The following is a 25,482-nucleotide window of genomic DNA, read 5'->3' on the forward strand; positions in this document are numbered from 1 at the left end:
ATCTCAACATTTATTTCCGTTCTGCTTTTACCAGCGATGTTCCCACTATCTCCATAGCCTTCACGGTGGGAAAAAAATGTGCAGCCCTTAGACTTTGCTGTGCAATAACGGAGACTCCCCCTCCATTGGCAAGAACTCCAAGGTCCAGAGTCCACACTAAAGACATGGCTTGCTAAGTAGCAAAATTAGTTCCTGAATTTGTAGATAAATTTGTTTCTGATGCTCATATCACTGCAGGTATAAAAAAAACACAGTTCTGGGCTCCTCCACGTGGTAGACGTCTGACTCCACTGCCAGGACACAGACTCAGCGGGCCTCCGTGAAATGTGTGAGAAGCCATGGGGACCGATGTCCACCCATCCGTGACTTTGTCCCGTGTGTATCTGGGCATGATTTATTCACAGCTTTGAGAGGAGATCAAAGTGAAAGCGATCTTGAGTGGTGATCACGTCATTTTTGCCGGTCCCTGAACTCAGCTCGGATTCTCTGTTCTAAACAAGCTTAGCCCCATTCTGGGCTGATATCTCACCTAGATAGCTAGATCCTCACATGTATTTTTACTCCAGTCCCCTTCCCAGCTCACCATGCCACCCTAACTCTTGACAAAGTACTTTTCTGTCCAATACTAATTCTTGTTTCCCTCGTCTTTTTTGTCCATAACTGAACTTGGCCCAGATGTTCGGTGCTGTGTTTTCCCACAGAATACTTAGGCCTCCAACTCTTTCCAGCTTAGTGGAAAAAGGAGAGGGGACAAGCTTGTTCCGAGAGCTACCTCTAGACCACTGAGTCATGGCTCTTTTCTCTGCTGTCCTTCGCTTAATCAAGGTCCTACCATTCCTACTGGCTTAAGAAAGTTAAGATATAAATGTGTTTTAGAACACAACTGATCAGGATATGAACGTACAGTAAATTTATTACAAACAAGAATAAAATTATTAACAATGATAAAATGTGGGGGGAAAAGGACTTTATTTGTGCAGGAAACTCTTATTACCTGTAAAATATTGTGGAACTACCCGGAAATAGTAAAGTTTTTAAACTATGTGTATATTAATCTGCACAAAGTTATTCCTTGTCATTGTCTTTAATAGAAATTATGTGTAGATTACATAGTTAGCCATTTCCAATGAATATGGAAACAAGCATAATGCTCTCTTCAGTTTTCCTAACCATCTCCTATAATACGTATGCTTTAAAGAAAAGGACAATTCTTGGGTCCCTGGGTGGCTCAGTCTGTTGATCATCCGACTTCAGCTCAGGTCATGATCTCCTGGTTCATGAGTTCAAGCCCCGCATTGGGCTCTGTGCTGACCGCTCAGAGCTGGGAGCCTGGAGCCTGCTTTGGATTCTGTCTCTCCCTCTCTCTGCCCCTCCCCAACTTGCACTCTGTCTCTCTCTCAAAAATAAACATTAAAAAAAGAAGAAGAAGAAGAAGAAGAAGAAGAAGAAGAAGAAGAAGAAGAAGAAGAAGAAGAAAAGGACAGTTCTTGGAGAAGACAACAAATTCCAGGAAGACAAGGTGCAGTTCACTTAAACTTTATTACATATTGTTAATATAGTTAGTAGTAAGAGCATACACTAAGTCAGGTTTTCTTCTGTAAAACTGTATAAAATTAAAGATTTCAAACTGAACTCTTAACACCTAGATGCCATCTATAGTTAAATTTTGGCTAAAATGTTTGAAACACTCAGTAAAAAGAGAAACTATAGAAAATCTTTTGTATGTTACCAAAAAAACCTGTGGACCACACATTACAATTTAGAAGGAGATTACTTAAAATATGGATTGTACGCTCTTCTAATTTTCATTGAAACAGACTTAATCCTGACAGGGGAATTGTTTCTGGTCCATGTGCCCCACTGAATCCCGGTTGAGACCAATTTTCCAGGGAAGCGATGAATGCCGTTTAGATTTGCCAGACCACACTGGCTGAACCACCAGCCAGTGTTGTTACTGAGGCGACTACAGCTTTTCACAGACTGACCACTGACCAGGCATGCAGGGTGACAGCCGTCATTATCGACATCCGATGTGCTGAAAGGCATTGCATTTTGGTTATCTTCTTTTCTGAAGCCCCGGAATCCATCACCTGGGCAAAACAGGTTTTTTAAATGACCAAATTTGAAGGTACTTTTTGTCATTTTAATTGGCCTCTACCAGACTATCGTTACAAAGCATGGCATCTAGAACTAAGGTTTACATTATTTTCTACTAGCTATCATATGAAAGTCTCCCCTCCAGTAGGCTGAGCACTGGGTGTTGTATGGAAGTGATGAATCACTAAATTCTACTCCTGAAGCCATTACCAGCTTGGATTTAAATAAAATTAAAAAAAAATAAAAAATATGAAAACAAACAAAGTCTCTCCCCCAGATTGCAATATACCAAAATCTGGTAATGAATTCCTCAACATGATAGGCATCTTTAAGTGGATATTTGGTACCAAATCACAATCCACAATGGAAGTTTGGCTCTGTAGACGGAATCAGGTAATTTAGGCCAAAAATGGTGCTGTACAAAACTGTCATACTTTGGGGAAGGGTAATGTGGTAATTGGTAATTTAGGGAAAAGAATAATTTCTACGTAATAATAATACATAGTAAGTTTTCATGCCACCTCCATCCTCCGTCACTTTAAATAAAGAGGCAGGGATGAAAGGGAATCTGCTACATTAAGAGGCTTACATTTGTAGCTGCACAAGTTGCTTGGTTTTATTCAGGGGCCCCCAGGTTTATATCACATACGCAGTTACCTCAAGCATATAATCAGCTACCTTCCTGAGGTGAGCCCAGAATGGCTCTCCACATGACACATGGAGAGTAGCTCAAGTGCTACCATTCCTAAAAGGTCCACACTGGGTTCTGCGTGTATGGTTTCCCTGACACTCGCCAAAACCTGAAAGAGTAAGTATCTTGGTCAAGGCAGCCCATGTAAGTAGGTAGCAGGGGCAGAAGCCATGTTTTGTTTGAATCAAACTATATAAACAGAAGGTTCTAATTGGTCCCATGACACCTAGATTTCACTTGCAGTAAACTGTGCTCATCTTTTGGAAACACTAACTTAAAGTAGAGCTGTGCAAAATCTTTGAAGAATCCAAAGCCCACATTTGTTTCATCATGTTCCAAATGTTTGGCATCTCTTGAGATAGGTCTTTGAGGAGCCTGGAGAACTTGATACGGGGTAGTGGCCCATCCTGTTCGGCAGCTGTGCTGAATATTAAAGCCTCTTACCCTGCACCTCACAGGAAACAAAATGCCCACATTGCAGGTATTTGCAGGGAGAGTGTGATTTTCAACACCCACACAGTGCAATGCCTCTCAGATTTCAGATGAGACAGCATTTAAGGAGCATTGCCTAAGTTGTACGGTCGCTCCACAGACACTTTCCCTGAACAAAGTCCACCCATCAGAAGGGAAATGTGATAGGAGCTCCCCACTGGATTATATTTATAAACAGTTTTTAAAATATAATGCGTAGGCCTGTTTTTAAGAAATAGCCCATTAAAACTCAGTATCATGTTTTCCGTGAAAGTGTAGTTACAGAACATGTCCCTTTGTTTTCTCTGGGAACCCAAATAAATCTTTGCCAGTTTTAGAATCAGGAATATTTGTCCTTCTCCTGGGAGAACTGTTTGCTCAAATGTTAGAATTTCATATTTATGGTTTTGCTTTGAGCTAAAAATCAAATTTGTAGCTCATCTCTACCATGCACCTGATCACACTTAACCCCTGGTTTCATCTGTGTCTCTATCTCCATGTCCCACTGGCATCTTTTTCTTTATTTTGATTGTATTGTGTGATCAACTGTTGAAAGTTAGTTTACAACCTCATTGGGAAAATGCAGAGTAGGGCATAGCAAAATTTGAGGATTCTGTAATGAAACACTTGTGTAATGACACACTGAGTCTTCTAACTAGATCTCAGTCCAATAGAGAAACCCCACACACACTTTTACTAACACAGTAGCTTCCATATTTAGATAGTTCTTTACACTTTTAGAGAGGCAGCATTAAAAATTGCATATTGTAACTCTTGAAAATTTTCCTTATCTATCAAGATTTGAATTTCAGACTTTTTACCTAACATCCCAAGGTGGACAACTGTACCAGACAACTCTTCACTCTCAGAAATTTTCCTCCCACTGTGCCTTGACTCAGCTGCTTTCTTTGCCAACATTCATTTGCCAAAAGCCTATCCCTTCCTGCAAGCACACATTAGTGGTTCTCAACTATAAGGTTGCCAATACGTCCATCTTTGAATACAAATACCTGGGCCCAAACTTACTGAATTGGATTCTGCAGTAGTTTGTACTTTTAAAAACCTTCCCACGTTGGATCTAACATTAAGTCCTTGCTGGAAACCACCCTTCCATAAAGATTTTCCAGATGCGATCAGTGGAGATCATTCTCTCCCTCTCCTAAATGTCCAAAGCTCTATCAGTATTCAGTATTCCACATTTCTGGGTTTATCTCCCTTCTATATTATAATCAGTTAAAGAAGTGGGAACATATCTCACTCACTTTTGGATTTCTAACACTAAATATACATAATTAACAAGTACCATGATGAGCAACAACAGGAGAGTTGAATTTAGTATTAACTCAAATTTAAAATTTCAGCATCAAATTATAAATTTAACATGAAGTATTTTGAAGTTCTTAAAAATTAAATTTATTTGGAAATGAGTACATGCACCAAGGTATAGTGGGGGAAAAAGCCGACCAAACTAGTGGCTCTATCAACCTGGCTTCTTGCCCTGGCTCAGGTGTGATGAGCTGGAGCAAGTCCCTAATGTTTCAGGTTCCTTACCTGTACACTGAAGGAGATGGGCTCTGACATTCTGTGATTCCTAAATGCAATGCCAGCCTCTCAGAACATGAAAACGTCAATAATTCCTTCCCAGCCTGCCCCACAGACTGTCCTTCTAAAGAATCAGCTGCCATGATACATGGAAAATAGTTTTAAAGAATATAAGCTCTTCAAAGACACAAGGTGGGTCGATGATCATAACTGAGTTTCAAAACTCAGTTTTCTCATCCCGAATCTACTCTGTTATCAGTTATCTGGCATAGACCAAGCGAAATAACATTACTTTTATCTTCACCTAATATCAAGTCAGCTATATTTAAATATCCTGCATCACTGGGGGGAAGAAAAAACTTACCAGCATTTCCTGAATACCGTCCTAAGTGCATCTTAAAAAAACTTGTTTCATCTTCTAGCCAAAAGTTGTCATATGATGCGTAAGCAAATGTGTCGTCTTCAGATTCCAGTGCAACATGCAGCATAAAACTGGTGTTTTTCTGATTTACTATATAAAAAATCTTTTTTAGTCCTAGCCAAAATTCACCTGTTTAAAAAGAAATGTTTTTTCAATATATTTTAATACAACTTATAATAACTCCTTATTATTGAGGGTTTGGTGTTAGTTTTTAATACTGAAATGGCTCACATAAATTATTTGAGAGACTAGATAGCCCTAGCTCAAATTCAAATTATCAGTGTTTGTCTAATTTACAAAAAAAAAAAAAATACACACACAAATACATTATATAAATATATATAAATGTATATGTATATATGTATATATATGTATATATGTATGTATATATATGTATATATATGTATATATATAAAATCTTATATGTATATATATGTATATATGTGTGTGTATGTATATATATATATATATATATATATATATATATATATAAAATCTTCCTATTTCACTAGACTGGGAATAACTAGACTGTTTCATTTTTATCTCACCAAATAAAATTCAAAAAGTCATTTAACAATTGACCAGAAATTCAAGATCTACCTTAAGGCATGTCAACAAAAAACTGTTGAAATACTGTGGCAAGTAACAAAATGATGTGTACTCAAAAATGCTAAGAGTTTTAACCTCCAAAGTGGCAGGTTCTAAAGAAACATTTCCTGAAAATGCTCACTTGCAATTATTTTTTCTGTCTTTTAGAATGATGCTCTGTGAATATTTCTTCATTACAATGCACTTTGTCTGTTACCCATGTATAAAAATGTAATGTAATGTAATGTAATGAATGAAAATGAAATGGTGTTTGTAGATCCAGGATGAATTAGTAAATGTGGTGTTTGGACGGCATTCTTCTTGCTGTTCTAGCTAATGGTTTTCGACCCCACTCCCACCCCCCATCCCACCCTCACCCAGCCTGGCATAGCCTCTATTCTGGAATATATTCCTGTACCTGAATCATTAAATTCCTGAAGGAAGGAAGGGTCTAGTCCAAAAAAACTTGAGAGAGTTGGGGGACAGTGTGACAGCATTCACATTGTTAAAATTCTAGCTAAGATACCATGTCCCTCTCCAGGGCTTACTAGAGGCACTAAGTGCACCCCACTTGGAACTGAAAAATACCCTAAGGAAGCGCAGGAAGAAAGGAGGTATATAGAAAGAAAGGTGGGTCTGTTTAGTGTCCCCAGCCCAAGACACTCCAATGTAAGTGTCCTTGCCATCCTGCCCCTCTACCCAGCCCCTAATTTGGCTTAACAGTATATTTTCCTTAATCCCAAGTTTATTTTTTAAAATATACAAAGTACAAGGCAGTCTGTTGCCATGACTTGTACCTACCTGAAGACATTTTTCTCAAAATTCAGTTAATTTCCCCATAGAAATAAGCATAAAGTGAGGAAGATGACAATTTGGAGCCTGTAGATCTAGGACTACTTGAATCAGGAGGTAGCACTTACCAGAAAATTAGGGGTCATGCTAAGAAAACACAATATATTAGCTGCACTCCATAACATGGCAGCTATTCAGCTTTATTCATAATACATAATTACATTTCACATCCTTTCTACAATCACTAGCATGCAGTAGGGTTTTTGGCAACACAATACCACCACTTACTGAATCTTTGGATGACATTATTATGGGATGTTAAGGCTTTTAAATTAAAACAACAGCAACTTAAAATAACAGCATAAAAGTGATCAAAATCATCTGCAAAAATTCCAACAAAGGTAAAATTCTGCAGTGTTCACAAATACTAGAATTTCTGTTTGCTGGCAAAAGAAATACTGTCATGCAGCAATAATGTAAACAGATTTTACAATTCTCTTGAGGTTTACAGTTTTCAAATTTTGGGGCATTGATTCTTACTGATATTTTTATACACTCCTCCCAAGTCATATAATTTGAATCTGTACACCATGTACCTCGAGTCTCCATTGGTGTAGACCCAGCACACACCTCAAGAATTTCAAGGTTCATGACAACCCTGCCTGCCATTCAGTGTTCCTTTCTACAAAAGGTTGTTGAGTATCTACCAGAATTCTGCTGGGTGCACAGTAAATACCTAATAGATACCCATTTTAGAATTTTCACTCAACCCCATTTCAGCAGGTATCCAAAGATAACGATTTCCATAGCCCAACTGAAAACCCACATGTTCTAAAATAACACGACATGAAGAGAAAGTAAGTCCTATTTTGATAGTCACAAGGATTTGCTATTTTTACTAATGATTTTGACCAACAGATAAACTATCAGTGTCATGCCAAAAAAAAAAAAAAAAAAAAAAAAAGAAAAGAAAGAAAAAGAAAAAGGAGAAATAAAATATGACCTAAAAGGTCACCAAATCCGTCCAGATAATCACACCACAGCCTCTGGAAATCAGTGATCCCGTCAACCCTTTTCTGTATCACAGTCCATCCACCTCCTCTATAATCCATGTCACACATCACCTAAAACAGGCCCAGAAAAGACAAAAATCACATACCATCATTTTCACTCATTGATGGAAAACTTATGCTTCACCCTCAAGCCTAGAGAAAGAGAAGACCGTTGCACTAAAAGTTTCAATGCAATTGTATGCTATTAATATATTCAGACATTTTTAAATCTCTAGAAAGGACACTTTATTAAAAGGCAAACTTGAGGCCAACCTAATTACAGTCTCCTGTGTCAGTCATTCCGTTACAGATGCAGTGTTGGTAGCATTTGAGGTCACCCTCTTACTCCTCACGTCCACAGATAGTTTTCAGTTGAGTGGTGACCCTGCCAACCTGTAGCAGAATGAGGAATCTAACTCCTTCGTATTAAAACAGTGATGTTTTTTAAGTTTTAACCACATATGCGTGTGGGCCTGTCTTTGATCCCTCTTTTCCCCAGAGGCATGAACGGCCTATGTCCAGATGGGATCTTCAGACAGGAAGGTGTGATCTGTGCCTCACCACAGCCTGTGATCCTGGGTGCATCTGTCAGTGCTCTGTAAAATCCCCCTAAGAGGACAATGGTAAGGACGCAGAAAATCAGATACAGTTGTCCCCATTAGAAACTTCCTGCTCACAGAGAAAGGCAGTGTGGAGGAAGTTAGGGAATCAACACCTTCCCGTGATTACAAAAGGTAACAACGCTTCCCACTCTTCACAAAATTAAAAGTCTTCCCTCTCCATGTGGGTTCAGGCTCAGTTTTGAATCTGTAGGTGAAGCAAGTTAGGTAATTTTTTTTTTTTTAACGCTTATTTATTCTTGAAGGAGAGACAGAGTGTGAGTGGGGGAGGGGCAGAGAGAGAGGGAGACACTCTGAATCTGAAGCAGGTTCCAGACGTGGGGCTCAAACCTAGGAACCGTGAGATCATGACCCGAGCCGAAGTCGGATGCTTAACCGACTGAGCCACCCAGGCGCCCCAGTTAATTTTTTAAGTTTTCAGTTTATTTTATTATTTGAGAAGGGTGGAGAGACAGAGAGAGAAAGAGAATCCCAAGCAGGCTCTGCACTGTCGGCACAAAGTCCGACTCAGGGCTGGATCCCACGAACTGTGAGGTGCTGACCTGAGCCAGAATCAAGAGTCGGACACCTAACCGACTAAGCCACCCAGGCGCCCTGCAAGTTAGATAATTTTTAAATTATTTCCCTCCTAAATCCCAATTTTTTAACATCTGGTCAATGGATGTCAAAAAGCAAGGTTAGTAAAAAAAAAAAAAAAAAAAATTAGTGAATAATGTTGGTAATTTCAAGATGAGGAACTTGTAGTATCTATTCAGAAAAAAAACTACTGTGTAATGAAGATTATCAATAAGGTGTGAGATTAGCATCATAAACTTTCTTATGCACAAAAAAGCAAGCAGAAAAAAATATGTGTAAATAACTTATACATTACCGTATATGTTACTATGTTAGTATTATATGATATTATATATATATCCTGCCAATAATAGATAATTTCGGATAGAAGTTTCTTCCAGAAATCCTAGACATAAGGGTAATGTATTTTGTTCAATTTAAAAATGGATTAGCTTCTCGATCTGTCTCATAGTGTAGTGAAAGCGGTTTCTTATTTATTAATTTCTTATATAACCACATAAAAATCGTTTATCACCCAAAGAAAGTATAACCACATACAGGAAGGGAAATCTAAGTATGTTTGGCAAGCTCCAAGGCACAGCACCACACTGCTTTCTAATATCCACAAGCTAATTAAAGCGAGCGTTTCTACTGCATATTTAGATTGTATATAAGATCCTGCACGAAATGTACCTACTGCGGAGTGTAAACATGACACCTCACGTGGAAAAGTGAAAGAATCTCAGGTTCCTTTACTGGCTTGTGGTTTGGGCAAAGAATTTCAGAAAATCAAAATTGGGAAACTGGAACTTCTACCCACTTATTTTAAAAATTTCAAGGAAAAATAAAATATGAGAAGAATTAAAATTTTAATATTAATTAAATAGATAGGTTGCTTATCCTATTCCACATAATAAGGGAAGACTTTACCTCAAATGGGTAACTAGATCCTTCCGGGTAGATTATATATAAACCACTTGGTGTTTTGGTGACAGAGCCAATGGTGTCTTTAATATCAGTACAATCTAAACCTAGAAAAGTAAAATTAGTTATTTAGGATATTTTCAAGTGTACACTTAAGACTTAATCATTTTGCTGTAGAGATCTGACAGTGCTATCTGAAATTATGAATATAAATTCCATTGGGATATGATTTTAACTTCTTAGAAATAAAAAAAATGATCTCGATTTTAGAAATCAGGAGAAAATACATGTAAGAAATGAGACTAAAGAATTTATGTTGGAATAAACCTTCACTAATAACATCGCTGTTAGTGATTAGCCCTCCATACTACTTAAAATTTTCATTTGGGACCCACATTTATTTAATATAATTTATAATCATTAAAAAAAAATTTATAATCATGCATTCTCACCCAATAAGTAATTCCCTTTCAGGAATCTAGGCTTATCTTGGGGACATAATGTGTAAAGGAAGTCTATGTGAATGGGAAGGAGAAACCCAAATGAATAAGTTGATTAACTACTACTGACACATCCTTGACTACTGGAGACTGCAGAGACTCTTGCTGGGGACCACTGTTACAAAGAGCCAAGGGAGAGGACAAGGAAATCACTCCTCCCCAAGAGGAAATTATGCCTGCGGCCAGAGCCTGCACTGCCGCCTATAGTTAAAAGTGTAGCGCCCCAGAATTGCCTTCTCCAAAGCATCCCGCTTCCCAGGGGACTGAAAGCACATTCTGTGGGTAAGGGTGTTACATTTATTCTAAGACATTTTACTGTGTATTATCTTCTATAGTAATAAAATAAAATCAACCCTTATATTGTTAATCACCTGGTGAAACAAACACACGAAAGCCTGAGACTCCAGAGCCAAAAGCCTGCTTACCGCCCTAGCTCTTCTCCTCGGCAGCCGAGAACCCTTAGCGAACTTACCTGCCCGCTTTTCTTCTATCCTTTTAATAGTACTGTCTACTTTGTAGTGTTATTCTGGCAATTTACATACAAGGCATAGGGAGAGCACTTAGCATAGTGCCCGGCACACAATACGTATGCAGAAAATGTCACCTATAGAAAATTTGCTGTAAAAATTGTTTGCTTCCCCCTTATTGCTGGAAGATATAGATCCGTTGCTTGTGTTCTGAATTGCTAAGACATTCTCACACAACCTTATGCTCAGAGCTGTGCTAGACGTTCACAACAAAGGACCGATCTGGGCTGGAATCTCCACTCTGCCATCACCAATCACATAAGTATGAACGCATTATTTAGATTTTTCTGGGCTGCATATTCTTCCTCTGATGGTCCTCATCACCACAGCAAACCCTTCTATTGTCTTACTGTCATTCAGGCAGTATTCGAAGAGCTTTTCGTGTACTTAGCCATGCAATCCCCACAACAACTGTGAGGTACGTACTGCAGTTTGCTGATGAGGAAACGATCGAGGAAACAGGCCTCAGTGATTTGAAAACAGGTGGTCTGACCTCAGAGTCCACGCTCTTAACTACATGAGCTAAAATAAAAATGTAAAATAAAATACCATGCGGAAATGCCTTAGTACCTGACACTTAGGAGACTCTCAGTAATTGTTTATTTTCTTCCCTTTGTAAGCAAAAAAATCATACAGTAGGCCCTCAATAATAGTTATTTACTTGGAACTCTGGTATGAATTCATAATTGTAAGAGTGATGGGCTATTTTGCTTAGAAACACAAGCCTCTAGGAATTACTACACTGCATTTGAATACAAAAGGTTCTAAATTCCAGTTTATTTCTGTCTTAAGTTCCTTTTTTATTTCAAACTTTATGTCCCAATTTGAAATATTTCAGACAATTCAAAAAAACTGTTTGCAGGCAGAAAGAACTCTGAAAACTTTCTTTTCTTCTGACTGAAGACTAATTATGACTAAAATGTAAAGGACAGCCCAGAAACTAGTTACATAAAAGTGTTCCATCTGCGGTGGACTCGGGTTATCTGTGAACAGCCACAGCTTTGGGGCACCTGGAAAAGTTTCCCGATTCAGGAAAGTACATTTGTCTGGGCGGACGGCGGCCTCAGGGAACGTATTACCCCTCCAGTCTGTTAGATAATAAGGAGCTGTATTTTATAAACAAAACCTCTCAATGCACCAACCCGTCCAGGAAAATTTTACGCAATAAAAGTCAAGTAGGAAGAGGCAGAAATAGAAAAGTTCTCACCATGTGACTGCACTGGCCTGTGAGGAAGAGGGTCCAGCTGTTTTCGGAGAACTTCTGTCGTCAGAAGGAGAACTCGATTCATGAGCTCGTTAACCTGAACAAACAGGCGCACCTTTCAGCACGTTTATATTTGAACAAAACTCCTTCCTCTGAATTCTGTAGCTGGCGTCCCTCGGCCTCTTACAAAGCAGCTCTGCGGTGTATAACAGTGTCCGCCGCCCCACCCTGACGCCCCCAGCGCCGCAGCAAGGCCGCCAAGGCACCTGTCCGGTGGGCGCCGTGTACCCCGCAAGTGGCTCACCCCTGCCCAGGTGGGCTTGCAGGCCCCTCGTGGACGCGAAGGCACCTGGCGGGGGGAGGGGGGGGTGAGTGGGGGGCGCTGTGTACCCCGCAGGTGGCTCACACCTGCCCAGGTGATCTAGCAGGCCCCTCGTGGACGCGAAGGCACCTGGCGGGGGGGGGGGGGTGAGTGGGGGGCGCCGTGTACCCCGCAAGTGGCTCACACCTGCCCAGGTGATCTAGCAGGCCCCTCGTGAACGCGAAGGCACCTGGCGGGGGGGGGGGGGGTGAGTGGGGGGCGCTGTGTACCCCGCAGGTGGCTCACACCTGCCCAGGTGATCTAGCAGGCCCCTCGTGGACGCGAAGGCACCTGGCGGGGGGGGGGGGGTGAGTGGGGGGCGCCGTGTACCCCGCAAGTGGCTCACACCTGCCCAGGTGATCTAGCAGGCCCCTCGTGAACGCGAAGGCACCTGGCGGGGGGGGGGGGGTGAGTGGGGGGTGCTGTGTACCCCGCAGGTGACTCACACCTGCGTAGGTGGGCGGCTCCCCCGCCGGTCTCCCACCCTCGCTCACCTCCAGACCGGTCCCCAAGTGGGTCCTTCCCCTCCCCGATCACACACTACTGGCTGCCCCTGTACACCTGCCGCCTGCCCGCACCGCTGCAAACAGCAACCCCGAGCAGAAGAGACTCTGCTTTCTGAGCCGTCTCTGCGGCTTCGGAAGCAGGTGTGCGTCTTCGGAGACTCAAACCTCCGGCTCTAGCACCTGGAAAGCTATCCCCTAGCGCGGACCTCGGAGTTCTCTTCCGCAAAACGCTGACAGCGTTCACAACAGGCTTTCAGCGCCTCTTCCTGTCCCCTTGACTGCGCACCCCTGGAGTGAAGGTCCATTTTTTTATGTTTGTTTGTGTTTTTTAATGTTTGCCTGAGGCTTCCTGGGATGCCTCTAATTGAGCAGGCAGTAAACACATGTCTACACACAAATGCATTAAAAAATTAAACAGTTGTACCTCTAACTGTATCGCTGTATCTGTGCAATAACAACACAAGAGGAAAAGGTCCGTACCTGACTGGATAAATAATCCAAGGAGGTTTGTTGCTCATCCATCATGTTTCTTAGCAGTTTTTTGGTACTTCGTGTGTAGGAAACAATAGAATTTTGCAAATTTCCTTAAATCATAATAAAAAGTGTTTGCTAAATATTGTTAGAGAAAATACGGTGAAAAATAATGAGCTTAAGTGATTTTGGATAAACATAAGACACAATATATCTCCATCTATCTAAATACTCCAGTTAGTATAACTTTTGTTTAACTCAGGATCACCCAAGAAAATAATTGTATCCACACTGGTTAATGAAACTATGCTTTCTAATAGTTTAGATTACCCCCAAATAAGTGAATCTGATGTAACAGAGAGACAGATAATTGCCAGCAATTAATCAGGAATTAGGGGTAGAGGTGGATGTGTGGGAGGCTTGTCACTTTTATGTAAGCTAAAGTATTTACAGATTTGAAAGGTAAAGTACTCAGTGAAATATTAACTTTCACTTTATGAAATGAGAGATACAGGGGCACCTTTGAGGCTCAGGCAGTTAAACGACTGACTTCAGCTCAGGTCATGATCTTGTGGTTAGTGAGTTCAAGCCCAACGTAGGACTCTGTGCTGACAGCTCAGAGCCTGGAACCCACTTCAGATTCTGTGTCTCCCTCTCTCTCTACCGATCCCCAGCTCGTGGGCTCTCTCTCTCTGAGAAATAATAAATGAATAAACTTTATAAAAAAAATAAGATGAGAGATATGGAAGGAGGAGGTCTGGGAGTCCTCAATCCTTATCATATAAGAAAGGAAAAGGCAATAATCTATATCATGCAAGTTAATTTTCAAAATAAACATTTCTTTTGTTCTATTGATGCTATGTATTTTTATATAAACAAATGGCAAACAAATATAAATGATAAATCTTTTTTTTTAATTTTTTTAATGTTTATTCATTTTTGAGAGACAGAGAGAGACAGAGCATGAGTGGGGGAGGGGCAGAGAGAGAGGGAGACACAGAATCTGAATCAGGCTCCAGGCTCCAAGCTGGCAGCACGGAGCCCGATGTGGGGCTCAAACTCACTGACCACAAGATCACGACCTGAGCCGAAGTCGGACACTCAACCGACTTAGCCACCCAGGCGCCCCTATAAATGATAAATCTTAGAGTTTTGGTTGGTTGGTTTCTGATTGAACTTTTACTATATATTTTCCTTTTTTTAGAAGGTTGTTTTTTTTTTATGTCAAAGGAATCTCACTCAGAGAATAGTTGCAAGAACAGTTTAAATAACTTTCCTAAATCATTTGACACCAGGCTGCCATGATGTCCCTGGATATTTCAGTCTGTATTTCTTACACCAAAGACATTCTGTACAACACAACTCTCAAAATCGGGAAGTAATCGTTGACTACCATGCATTCCCCGGCCTCATACAAATTTCGCCCTTTACAGCAAAAGCATGTACACATTATTGCACACATTATTCTTTAAGAGGTGACTTTACTTCTACATTCCTAATTTTCACATTAATAATCCTTGGTATCTTAAAATGCACCCCATCCAGGCTCATCTCTCGTTTCTACTTTCAGTCTCTTGCTTTCCATTAGAGCCTTCCTGGATTTAGGTGTCTGTCTTTATGGACCTAAGTGCAACTCACCGGTTTGAGAAATAGGAGATGCTTGTGTTGCACATAGAATTGAACACATTAAAGTGGGCTTTTTATGCTTTCTGGCCTAGGATTTACATCCTTTAAGACCTAGACCAGATCACCACTCCCTCCCTTTCTGATTCTCCTTCTTCATCCCACCCCCATGTGCGTATAACAGGCCATGAAAATTTCCACACTGTCACTCAACAGTTGCAAACAAAAATCAAGACTTTGAAAGTTTATTTTTACATTTTGCTACATAAATTGGCTATGAATTTGTAATATGCCTAATGTAGTATTCATTCAGTATTAATGAATTTCTCCCTCAAAACTAAGGTGAAATTTCGTAATGGCTCAGATGGAAGTTTGAGAATAGCCTCTGGTGAACTGATAAAACGGAACTCAGTGCCGTCTGGCTCGCCCCTCTCCTCTGCTGCCAGCTGAAAGGGCTACGTGGAAGGATTCATTCATTCATTTACCAAACACTTACTAAGCACCTACTGTGTGCCAAACACAGAAAACCTCTGACCTAGAAGGATCAAGATACATATAAAATGACCCAAACAAAGCTAAGGCGTATTTCTTTCTATGTATTCCATACCTTAGAAGTAATAAATCATATACCCTTATAATTGTGATTATTTTTATTACTTACTACACATGAAATGTTTTTCTTCTCGTGTAATTTTAATTTTAACATCACACAACTCTTCACAGTCTTCCTTATAAACAGTATCATTACTTTTACTCTCATCTTTTGCATTAGATACATCTTCTACAGTGTTGACTCCTGGAGAATCCTTGACATTAAAAAAATAGAAATGAGAAAAGAATATATGAAGTATGTTATGTGACCTATACATAATAAATATAAGAAGAGTACATGGAAAAGGTGAAATCTCAGGACATACACAAGGATGATCACTAGACAAGAACATAATGAACTGGTTAGAAGTCTACAAATAAACCTTATGGGTAAATTTTAAGGATCAATAAAAAGTATACATTAATTCAATACTTTTGCTCTCCCCTTTTCTTCCAAATACCAAAAGGATATACTTAGGGTCTGCTTTCTATAACCGTGACTCCATGGCCTTTATCCTTAACTTTGGCATGTTTCCACATCTGATACAGCGCTGAGCCAGCCTTCTGCCAAACATCTGGGAATCTGAAGTTCCTTGAACAGAACTAAGAAGGTTCCCTGATTATTCTCCATAGATTACATTTCTATGCCAAATGGACTTTCTGCCAGCAATTATCAGGAATTAGGGGTAGAGGTGGATGTGTGGGAGGCTTGTCACTTTTATGTAAGCTAAAGTATTTACAGATTTGAAAGGTAAAGTACTCATTGATTTGAAAGATATCAGAACAGAAAAAAAGCCTGGGATTTTCCTTTGCAAAATCAACAACAGATGTCATCTTGAAAAGCCAGCTACCAGCCGCCGTTCCAAAGGTATTTATTCTTGTTAGTGAATGCTGGTTTTTCTACATAAAACATTCTTTGGTGGAAGTTATACAGACTTAAGTAACTGTTTTTAAAAGAAAATAGTAACAAGCTTTATCTTCCTTTGACCTGGATATTGAGAGAAAGGTGAAAAGCTAATCATAGTATGAAAGATATTTGCCACCTAAAGATGCTTATATTTTGTTACGTGGACCTACTTTTAACTTCTTATTCTTTCCCTTCTACTCTTGTAATCATAGGCATCCTAGATGTTTTCAAAAACCTGACAACAACTACATTTTTCCAGATCTAAAATAAGGTTTTTAAATTTTGAGTATTTTAGAGAACTATATTATTATTATTTCCGTAGCTTTCCTAAAATTTATCTTTATGAAACCTTGGAACTTTGGAATTTGGGATTGTTATCATGGCAATACATTGTAGAACATTTTAAAATCATAAACCAATATTTAAATATGTAGAGATTCAAATCACCATCTACTCAGAGTATTGCATATACTTTATTAGCTGTCACTTTCACATTGTTTTAAATGAAATTTTCTAGTTTCCTGGAAAAGGAAGCACAAGACTGTGTTTGAAATATAAACGTCTATAAAATATTTATTTTTTTAAATAACAAAATAAATTTTTTATTACCTACCAGGTATTTCATTATCAAAGTTAACCAGAAAGTTGCCAGCTGGTTTTAAAGTTAGGCCTGTAATTTCTTTAAAATTTTTTTCACGAGAAATATGTTAAGTGTCAATCCTCAGATATGGTTTCCTAAGTTTAAAAATAATATTTAAGCAGAATCTCAGCATTTCTAAATACTTTAAGTTTCCCATAATTATATTGGATGGTACAATTAATCTTTTCAAATTTTAAATATGTATCTTGAAAACTATATAATCATACTTCCTAGGTCAAATAATATTGCTGAAATTCTTACCGTAGAATGATGTACACAGTTACCTTGTATAACTTCTCCACAAATAAAAATAAATGTATTTAAGAATAGAAGTGAAGCTTGAGGAAGATACATCATATTCTTCTTGAAGAAATGAAAAACTTCTTCAAATACCAGTCAGCTCTCTGTGGAAAGAACTACAGTGCATAGAGTCTTCAGTTAAAAACTTCTGGAAAGTGTACAACAAAAACAGAAGCCAAAACTTACTGGTTCCATGCCCTCGTTTGAAACAACACCCTTCATATGAAAAACAAAGTAGCCTCTAGAGATCCTGTCCTTTTTAAGTTATGCAAACCTTTTTTTATCACTACATGCCTGCTTTTAGAATACAGGCAATAACTAGATAAATAAATAAATGGATGAAATGTGAATTTATAAAGTCATCTAATGATAAACTATCCCTCAATAACTGTAAACCAGTTTGCATAAAAACAGTAAGGAAGTAGAAATGAATGATGGAGTAGAAACAATGTTATATTGAAACTGTTTTGGGGCATCTGGGTGGCTCAGTCCTTAAGTGTTGGACTTCGGCTCAGGTCATGATCTCGCACTCTGTGAGTTCGAGCCCCACATCAGGCTCTGTGCTGACAGCTCAGAGCACGGAGCTTGCTTCAGATTCTGTGTCTCCCTCTCTCTCTCCCTTCCCCCACTTGTGCTCTGTCTCTGTCTCTCTCTCTCTCTCTCTCTCTCTCAAAAATCAATAAATGTTAAAAAAAAAAAAAGAAAAAAAAGAAACTTTTTACGAAACACCAAGCAGAAATGCAACCAACGTGGACATGCAGGGAAGCTAATTCAGATGTAAAATATGCTTCTACCTATTTTGAATTTAGCCACCAATGATGGTCACATGAATCCTATCATTACCAAATTTTAGAACTCTGATTTGTATGTTTTACATCTGTATTACTAAAACTTCAAAAATTATTAACATAAGGGAACTATTGTTATTGAAAATGATCACTCTCTCAAAGCTGATAGATCAATGTCTGTAATGACTCTTCAAACACTCCCTTACAACAGTTCCTTCTCTTCAGTATAGAAGAGACATGTTTCTATACTGAAGAGTATAGTATTCATTATGCTAAAATAAAATAAAATAATCCAAAACTTTCCTGAGTCTTGCTTCCTATTCAAGGTATTATTTTCTCCATTTCATTTGCCAGCCTCAGAAGTACCAGATGGGGACCACGCCATGGTTTTAATGGCACTAATATAGTGACCGGGACCACAGGCACTAAAATATTAATTAACGAAATAATATCTTAAACCAGTTATGTATTCTCTGACTTCACTTCCTCACCACCACTGTTTAACCCAACCACTTATCTCCTACTCTCCTGAGGAGTTTGGGCAAGCCGGCTCTGGGACCAATCTGCCTGGGTTTGAACCTTGACTGCACCACTCCTTTGCTCTGGGACCTAATATCACTATAGCTTGATTACTTCCTTTGTAGAATGAGGACGGCTGTGTGGATTCGATGATTTTTATACATAAGCACTTACCACAATGCATGACAAAAACAAACATCCAAATGTTAGGTATTACTATTATTACTATTATTTGACTTGATCTATATTGCAGTTCTAACATTGCTGACAATATTGATGACCTTTATCATCTATATTAGGAGTAGATGAGAAGTTACCTCTAATCCTAAATTTCTAGTTGAAATCTTACAAAATTGTGACACCTATAGCAGAACTTCAGTAATTTTATATCAGCCAGATGTTAAAATTCTTCGTTCTTTCACACCTTTCCCAGAGACAAATCCAGGAAATTCTTACCAGAGCAAGAAAATACTTCAGCAGAAGATGCAAAAAATAGCCTCAGTCAAGATGAAAGTGGAAGCTCAAAGATCGTCCATCTCAGGCTGCTTTGCATAATTCACAAGGTTTTTATGGTATTCAAATTAGATAAGCTATGTGAACATGCTTTGCAACCATAAAGGCATTATTATTGGTTTCTTTCGTAGATAGAACATCATTAACAACTTATGAGACGTGTGAATGAAGTGGGGTGTCTACTAGACGTGTCCTAATCAGCTCATGTCGGAAGCCCAAGTCTTATTCCTCCCCCTTCAACTTGCTCCTCCCCATCTTAGTAACTGGCAATACCTTTCATCCACTTGGTTCAGGCCCAAATCACAGAGTCACATTTGACTTTTTTTTCACTCACAACCATTTCACTCACTTGCCACAACCATTCATCAAAACATCTTATCGGGTCAAGGTTGAAAATTCTGAACACTTTTTGGGGCGCCTGGGTGGCTCAGTCCGTTGAGCGTCTGACTTCGGCTCAGGTCATGATCTCATGGTCTGTGAGCCCGAGCCCCACATTGGGCTCTGTGCTGACAGCTCAGAGCCTTGAGCCTGCTTCCCATTCTGTGTCTCCCTCTCTCTCTGCCCCTCCCCTGCTCATGTTCTGTCTGTGTCAAAAAAATAAAAATAAATAAAAACATTAAAATTATGAACACTTTTTACCACTTCAATCACCACCATCTAATCTCTCCCCTGACCTACTGCAATGACATTCAAACTAACCTCCTCATTTCTAGCCTTATCAACTAGAGTCTAGGTTTCCCTATAGCAACTAGAGTGATATATTTCTCTCTCTCTCTCTCTCTCTCTCTCTCTCTCTCTCTTTTAAATTTGAGAAAGAGCATGAGTGAGTGGAGAAAGAGGCAGAGGGAGAGAGAGAGAATCCCAAGCAGGCTCCATGCTCATCTCGGAGCCGGACATGGGGCTTGATCACACAACCCTGGGTTCATGACCTGAGCCAAAATCAAGAGTCTGGAGCTCAACTGACTTAGCCACCTAGGTGCCCCTAGAGTTAGCCTTTCTAAAGAGTGACTTACATCATATTTTTCTCATACTCAAAACTCTCCAATGGCTCCCTCTTCATTTGAAGTTGGATATTATACTGATTCCTTGAATACTGTCTAAATCCCTTGTAAGGCTGAAGTACATCCACAAGGCATTTCTACAATTTCATGTCCTCGCGCACTTCCCCTGCCTCACCCTCTTCTAGACACAGTATCTTCTCTCTGGTCTACAAATATGTCAAATATAGGTCTTCTCGCAGAGCTTTCTGTATCTACAGCACCCTCTGCCTCTGACATTCTTCATCCAGACATCTGAATGGTAACCTCCGTTCTTCGTTCAGACCGCTGTCCTAGTTTCCCTTCTTCTGAGGCTTTCCCTGAGCACCCTACCCAAAATACAGCTGGGTCAGTCTCTGTCCCCTACACTACTCCATCTCTGCTTATAGTGCTTTTCACTCCCTAATATATTTGGTGGGGGAAGGGGAAGAAAAATAAATACAAGCTTCATGAGCATAGGGACTTTGAAGTTTTGTTCACCACTGTATTCCCAGCACCTAGGATGTGCTTGGCACATAGTAAGTGTTCAATGTATATTTCCTTAATAAAAGAATGAAGTATATTATTATATAGACTATATCATGGTTTTAAAGTGCAAAAGAATTAAGCATTATATTCAATTCAGATGTCTTCTGACAAAATATAGAGATTTTAGTGTAATATTCTTTTTTATTGCTTGAATCATACTTGACTTTCTGCCAAGAGATAAAGTTGATAAATGCCTCAAATTATCTTTCTATTATCCAAATATCTAATCATAAAGGCTCTTTCTTTAGAATCTAGGACTATAAAAGTCAAATAAACACAGAAACCTAATATTTTGAAGAAATAATTTAAAGGTTAAAAAAAATCCTATGATTAAAAAAAAACAAAAATAACTAGGGCGCCTGGGTAGCCCAGTCAGTTAAGTGTCCTACTTCAGCTCAGGTCATGATCTCACGGTTCAGGAGCCCGGTGACGGGCTATGTGCTAACAGCTCTGAGCCTGAAGCCTGATTCAGATTCTGTGTCTCCCCTCTCTGACTCTCCCCTGCTTGTACCTGCCTCTCTCTCTCTCTCTCTCTCTTAAAAAAAAAAAAAAAAAAAAAAAAAAAACTAACAACGCTGTTTAAATTTTCTTTTCTTCTTGGTCATCATTGTAAAGCAACATTTGAACAAAGAAATGATTATATAAACAAGCATTTCCAGGCAATTGAGAAACCAAGCCTTGCTTCTTAATGCTAATAAACCATGCAACAAAGCACAAAAGTGCCAGACTAATAACAAAAGTTAGACTTCCGAGAAGTCTAAGCATGCCTAAATACTCCACAAGAGTACTTAGTCCCACAACAGCAACCACAATCTTCTGTTGTTTGCACTGTGTGTGCCCCACCCGCTTTTCTTCCTCTCTTTCAAATAGGCCCTAGAGAGACAGACTTGTGATGATAGGTCAGCGCCCTGGCTAGGCTGGTCTAAAACTTGCCAAGATAGCTAATGATCCATGTATGCACAGTTAGCCTCTCTTTGTCAACATTATACATTCTGTCCTCTAGGCATGGTCCTGAAGGCAGCTTATGTGTTCTGTGTTTTAAGTCAAAGCTGGATATGTTGTGGCACTTTAAAATCTCAGTCACCAGATGACATTTCAATTTGAGTCACTGCATCCAACTTGGCAAAAACTGTTTTAAATAGTTTCAACTGGAAAAGTTTATATTTGAACTCCAAAAATGAACAAACTGATTCACAAAGGCAGAGGCATTTTAATGGTGGATGAGTGATTTTTATTTGGTTTGTACATTCTGCTTCCAGTCTGGGAGTTTTTCCACCGGAGGGAAAAAAAAAAAGAACCCTGGCTGAAACAGCATTTATATGTACTTTTCTAATGAGCTCCAACAAAACGTTGCAGCCTTTTTTCAAAACTTCACTAGCAAAGCCATTACATTAATGGCCCTAAACTCCGTTCTGTTCTCCACGCCCCCTGCAGCAATGTCAGCGTGGTGACCACCGTAGGCACATCCTCCCGGGGATCTGTGTCCAGGCCACACTGGGGTGGTCGGCTCCCAGCGTCTGGCAGCGAGACAGGCAGCGTCCGGAGCCTCTGAAAGGCAGACCTTTCCAGCGGGGAGCTGGCAGACAAGAGACTGCGGAGGGACTGGCCGAGCATCCCGGAGCGGCGCGGGGATTCGGGGCAAGGAAATTTCCACGTCAGCAAACCTTGTCAGGGATGCTGACTCCCAGAAGACTCCCAGCTGGAACCCCACCGGAGTCGGCGGTTCCAACACAACCCCGGCCACGCCGCCCGGAAAGATCCGCACGGCAAACCCCACCCCGCTGTCAGCACTCCCGCGACCACGCCCCGCGAAGGCGGGGGTAAGACTGAACCCGGCGCTCAGGCACCGCGCGGCGAGGGGCTGCTGCGCAGACTCGGCTCTGGGAGAGGCCGGAGCCCCGCCCCCCGGCGCCTATTGGCTGCCCGGCGCGCCGTGGTTTCGGTCGCCAAGGACGCGGCGTCCGTTGGTTGCCAAGATGGCGGCGGCGGCGGCTGGGCTGCTGCCGCCCCGTCTGCCGGTGCCCGGCAAGGTCGCCGCCGCCACAGCTACCGTCGCTGCTGCACGGGAACCGGGGCTGCCGCGGCCAAGCCTCCCGCGCCCGTGACGCGAGGCCTGAGAGACGGAGTGGCGGGGGGGGGGTAGGGGGGCCGAGGAGGACGACGGGGCCGGGGCTGCCATGAGGGAGGCGCCGGCGGCGGGCCGGACGGCGGCGCTGAGGTGAAGGATGCTGGCCTGGAGGCCTGGAGCCCGGAGCGCGGTTGCGGCGCGCGGCACCGAGTGTTCGGACGCCCGCGACGGAGCCCCCCTTTGCCCCCGCTCGGGCCGCGAGTGCCGCCGGCCTGGCGCAGACCTGTATCCTTCCAGGAGGCGGCGGCGGGGGCCGGGTGCGCGGAGGTGACTGGGGTGCGCGCGGGAGGGGACGGGCAAGGGTGAGCAGGGTGACGGCGGTGCGTGGAGGTGACGGGGATGGGCGGCTGGGGTGACGGCGGTGCGTGGAGGTGATGGGGATGGGCGGCTGGGGTGACGGCGGTGCGTGGAGGTGATGGGGATGGGCGGCGGGGGTGACGGCCGTGCGTGGAGGTGACGGAGATGGGCGGCTGGGGCGACGGCGGCGGGGCGACGGGTCCCCGGCCCCGCGAATGAAGCTGCGCGCGGGACGCCCCCACCCGGCTCCGACCCCACCCGGCTCCGGCCGGCTCAGCCCGGCTGAGGAAGCTGTGCGGGGCCCCGCGGACGGAGGCGCGGAGCCGGGACGTGGCCTCTCTTCCCCGGGACTCGGTGCAGCCCACCTTCGGTCGAAAATTGTGAGCGTTTTGTTGTCCGAATCCGTGGGCCGATTTGACTCCTGCAGAGCACGGCAGCACAGTCAGAATTAGCCCCAGTGTCCGCGAAGGGCGCGTTGGCGGCGGTGGGGACCGTCCGCAAGCGAGCGGGGAACGGCGTGTCTCCTGTTCCAGTTGGTCCAACGTCCGGGTCGGTCGGTCTGTCTCTGTCTGTGTGTCTGTCTGTCTGTCTCTCTCTCTCTCTCTCTCTCTCTCTCACACACACACACACACACACACACACACACACACACAGGGAGTATGAGTGGGGGAGGGGCAGAGAGGCAGCCCCAGAATCTGAAGCAGGTTCCAGGCTCTGAGCTGCCAGCGCAGCGCGCGACGCTGGGCTCGAACTCACGAGCTGTGAGATCTTGAGCTGAGCCCCCCAGGCGCCCCTACGGCGCTGGAAATAACTGCTGCAGCCGCCTGGCTCTTTCTTCCCTGCCCAGTCTCATACCCTACTCTCGATTACCTGCACACACTCACTCTCTCACCAACATCCGTGGTTCTTGGCAGCCCTGTTCCTCGGCCTCAACCACCCCTTAGCTACTACAGTCCGACGTCTCTGTTCCTTCCCTCGAGTAAAAAACATGCCGTCAGAGAAGAATCACAGAACAATCCAGACTGCCACCGCACAGACTACCAGTTTCCAGCTTCACCTGAACAAGAACAGGGGCCTCTGTTGTCCTCTTCACGCCTGCGCCAGGTCGACGCCTCCAGCTCCCGGCAGACGGTCCTTCCGCTTCCTAAGACGGTCGCGCCACGAAGGCCCTCAGGTCCCTCCTCACACACACCGCAAATTCCCGCACTCCCAAGCGCCACCCCCTGCCCCCAACCTTGGTTCAGGCTCACTCATGGGATGTCACGTGGAAGGCGAGTCTGTTCGCCTGTGCCCTTATTTGCATAGCTTTCCTTCCCCTCAGCACCCCTGGAGTGTAAGTTATCCCGCCGCTCTTACAATTTCCCTTCAACCGGTGATGCCATTCTTTCCCTGCAGCTTTATGAACACACTCAGGTCTTGACTGTCCTTCAAATTCCCTAAGAGCCAAACCCCTTGATCCTAAGAACCCTTTTAACTTTATTCTAGTATCTTCTCAGTCTCTGTATTCAGACCTCTGAAAAGAGTAATCTAAAGTCGCCATCTCTACCTTGTGTCACGCTGGGTACTACCTTCTGAAATAAACTTAAGTTAATAAAATAGAAGCATAAAGTTGTAAAAGAATACAGACAGAAAATAGAATCTCCCGGTTTTTTCATGTGTTTGAAGGTATAGGACGTTTACCTTTGGAAAGGAAAGACATTTTAAAGAAAAGCTACTTCCAAGATAACTCATTAGGGGCGCCTGGGTGGCGCAGTCTGTTGAGCGTCCGACTTCAGCCAGGTCACGATCTCGCGGTCCGTGAGTTCGAGCCCCGCGTCAGGCTCTGTGCTAACAGCTCAGAGCCCGGAGCCTGCTTCCGATTCTGTGTCTCCCTCTCTCTCTGCCCCTCCCCCGTTCATGCTCTGTCTCTCTCTGTCCCAAAAATAAATTAAAAACGTTGAAAAAAAAATTAAAAAAAAAAAAAAAAGATGACTCATTAGTTTAAAACTTCAGTGTAAGGAGAAATTGTGTCCGTACAATGAACTGGGGAAAATACTCCACTATAGTACATGATTAATATCTACACTGTCTACACTACACTACAACACTAAAAACTATAATATATATGTATATATATGTATGTGTATATATGTGTATATACATATATATACATACATATATATACATATATATGTGTGTGTATATGTATATATATATATATATATGTATATATATATATATATATACATATATATATATATATATATGTATATACATATAATCTTGTCCTGTATGTCTGTGGAGAATTTT

General features: G+C 41.8%; 2 protein-coding genes across 2 annotated transcripts in view; one reads left to right on the forward strand and one right to left on the reverse strand.

Annotated features, from left to right (window-relative positions):
- Positions 1-1,770: 1,770 nt before the first annotated feature.
- On the reverse strand, positions 1,771-23,745 carry ANGPTL5 (angiopoietin like 5). The gene is made up of 9 exons (XM_007075971.3): positions 23,559-23,745; positions 17,345-17,499; positions 15,607-15,751; positions 13,332-13,435; positions 11,988-12,081; positions 9,760-9,860; positions 7,606-7,726; positions 5,166-5,351; positions 1,771-2,090 (listed from the first exon to the last, which is right to left on the reverse strand). Exons 2-9 carry the CDS (start codon positions 17,438-17,440, stop codon positions 1,771-1,773), a joined length of 1,167 nt encoding a protein of 388 aa, XP_007076033.1. The 5' UTR covers positions 17,441-17,499; positions 23,559-23,745.
- CEP126 (centrosomal protein 126) overlaps positions 22,927-25,482 on the forward strand; it is a 104,363-nt gene continuing 101,807 nt past the window's right edge. The window contains exon 1 of the mRNA XM_042957573.1: positions 22,927-23,121. Coding sequence (XP_042813507.1) covers positions 22,994-23,121 — 128 coding nt within the window. The 5' untranslated portion in view covers positions 22,927-22,993. The remainder of the gene's footprint in view (positions 23,122-25,482) is intronic.

The sequence above is a fragment of the Panthera tigris genome, chromosome D1, assembly GCF_018350195.1.
Source record: "Panthera tigris isolate Pti1 chromosome D1, P.tigris_Pti1_mat1.1, whole genome shotgun sequence".
In the NCBI taxonomy this organism is placed as follows: Eukaryota; Metazoa; Chordata; class Mammalia; order Carnivora; family Felidae; genus Panthera; species Panthera tigris.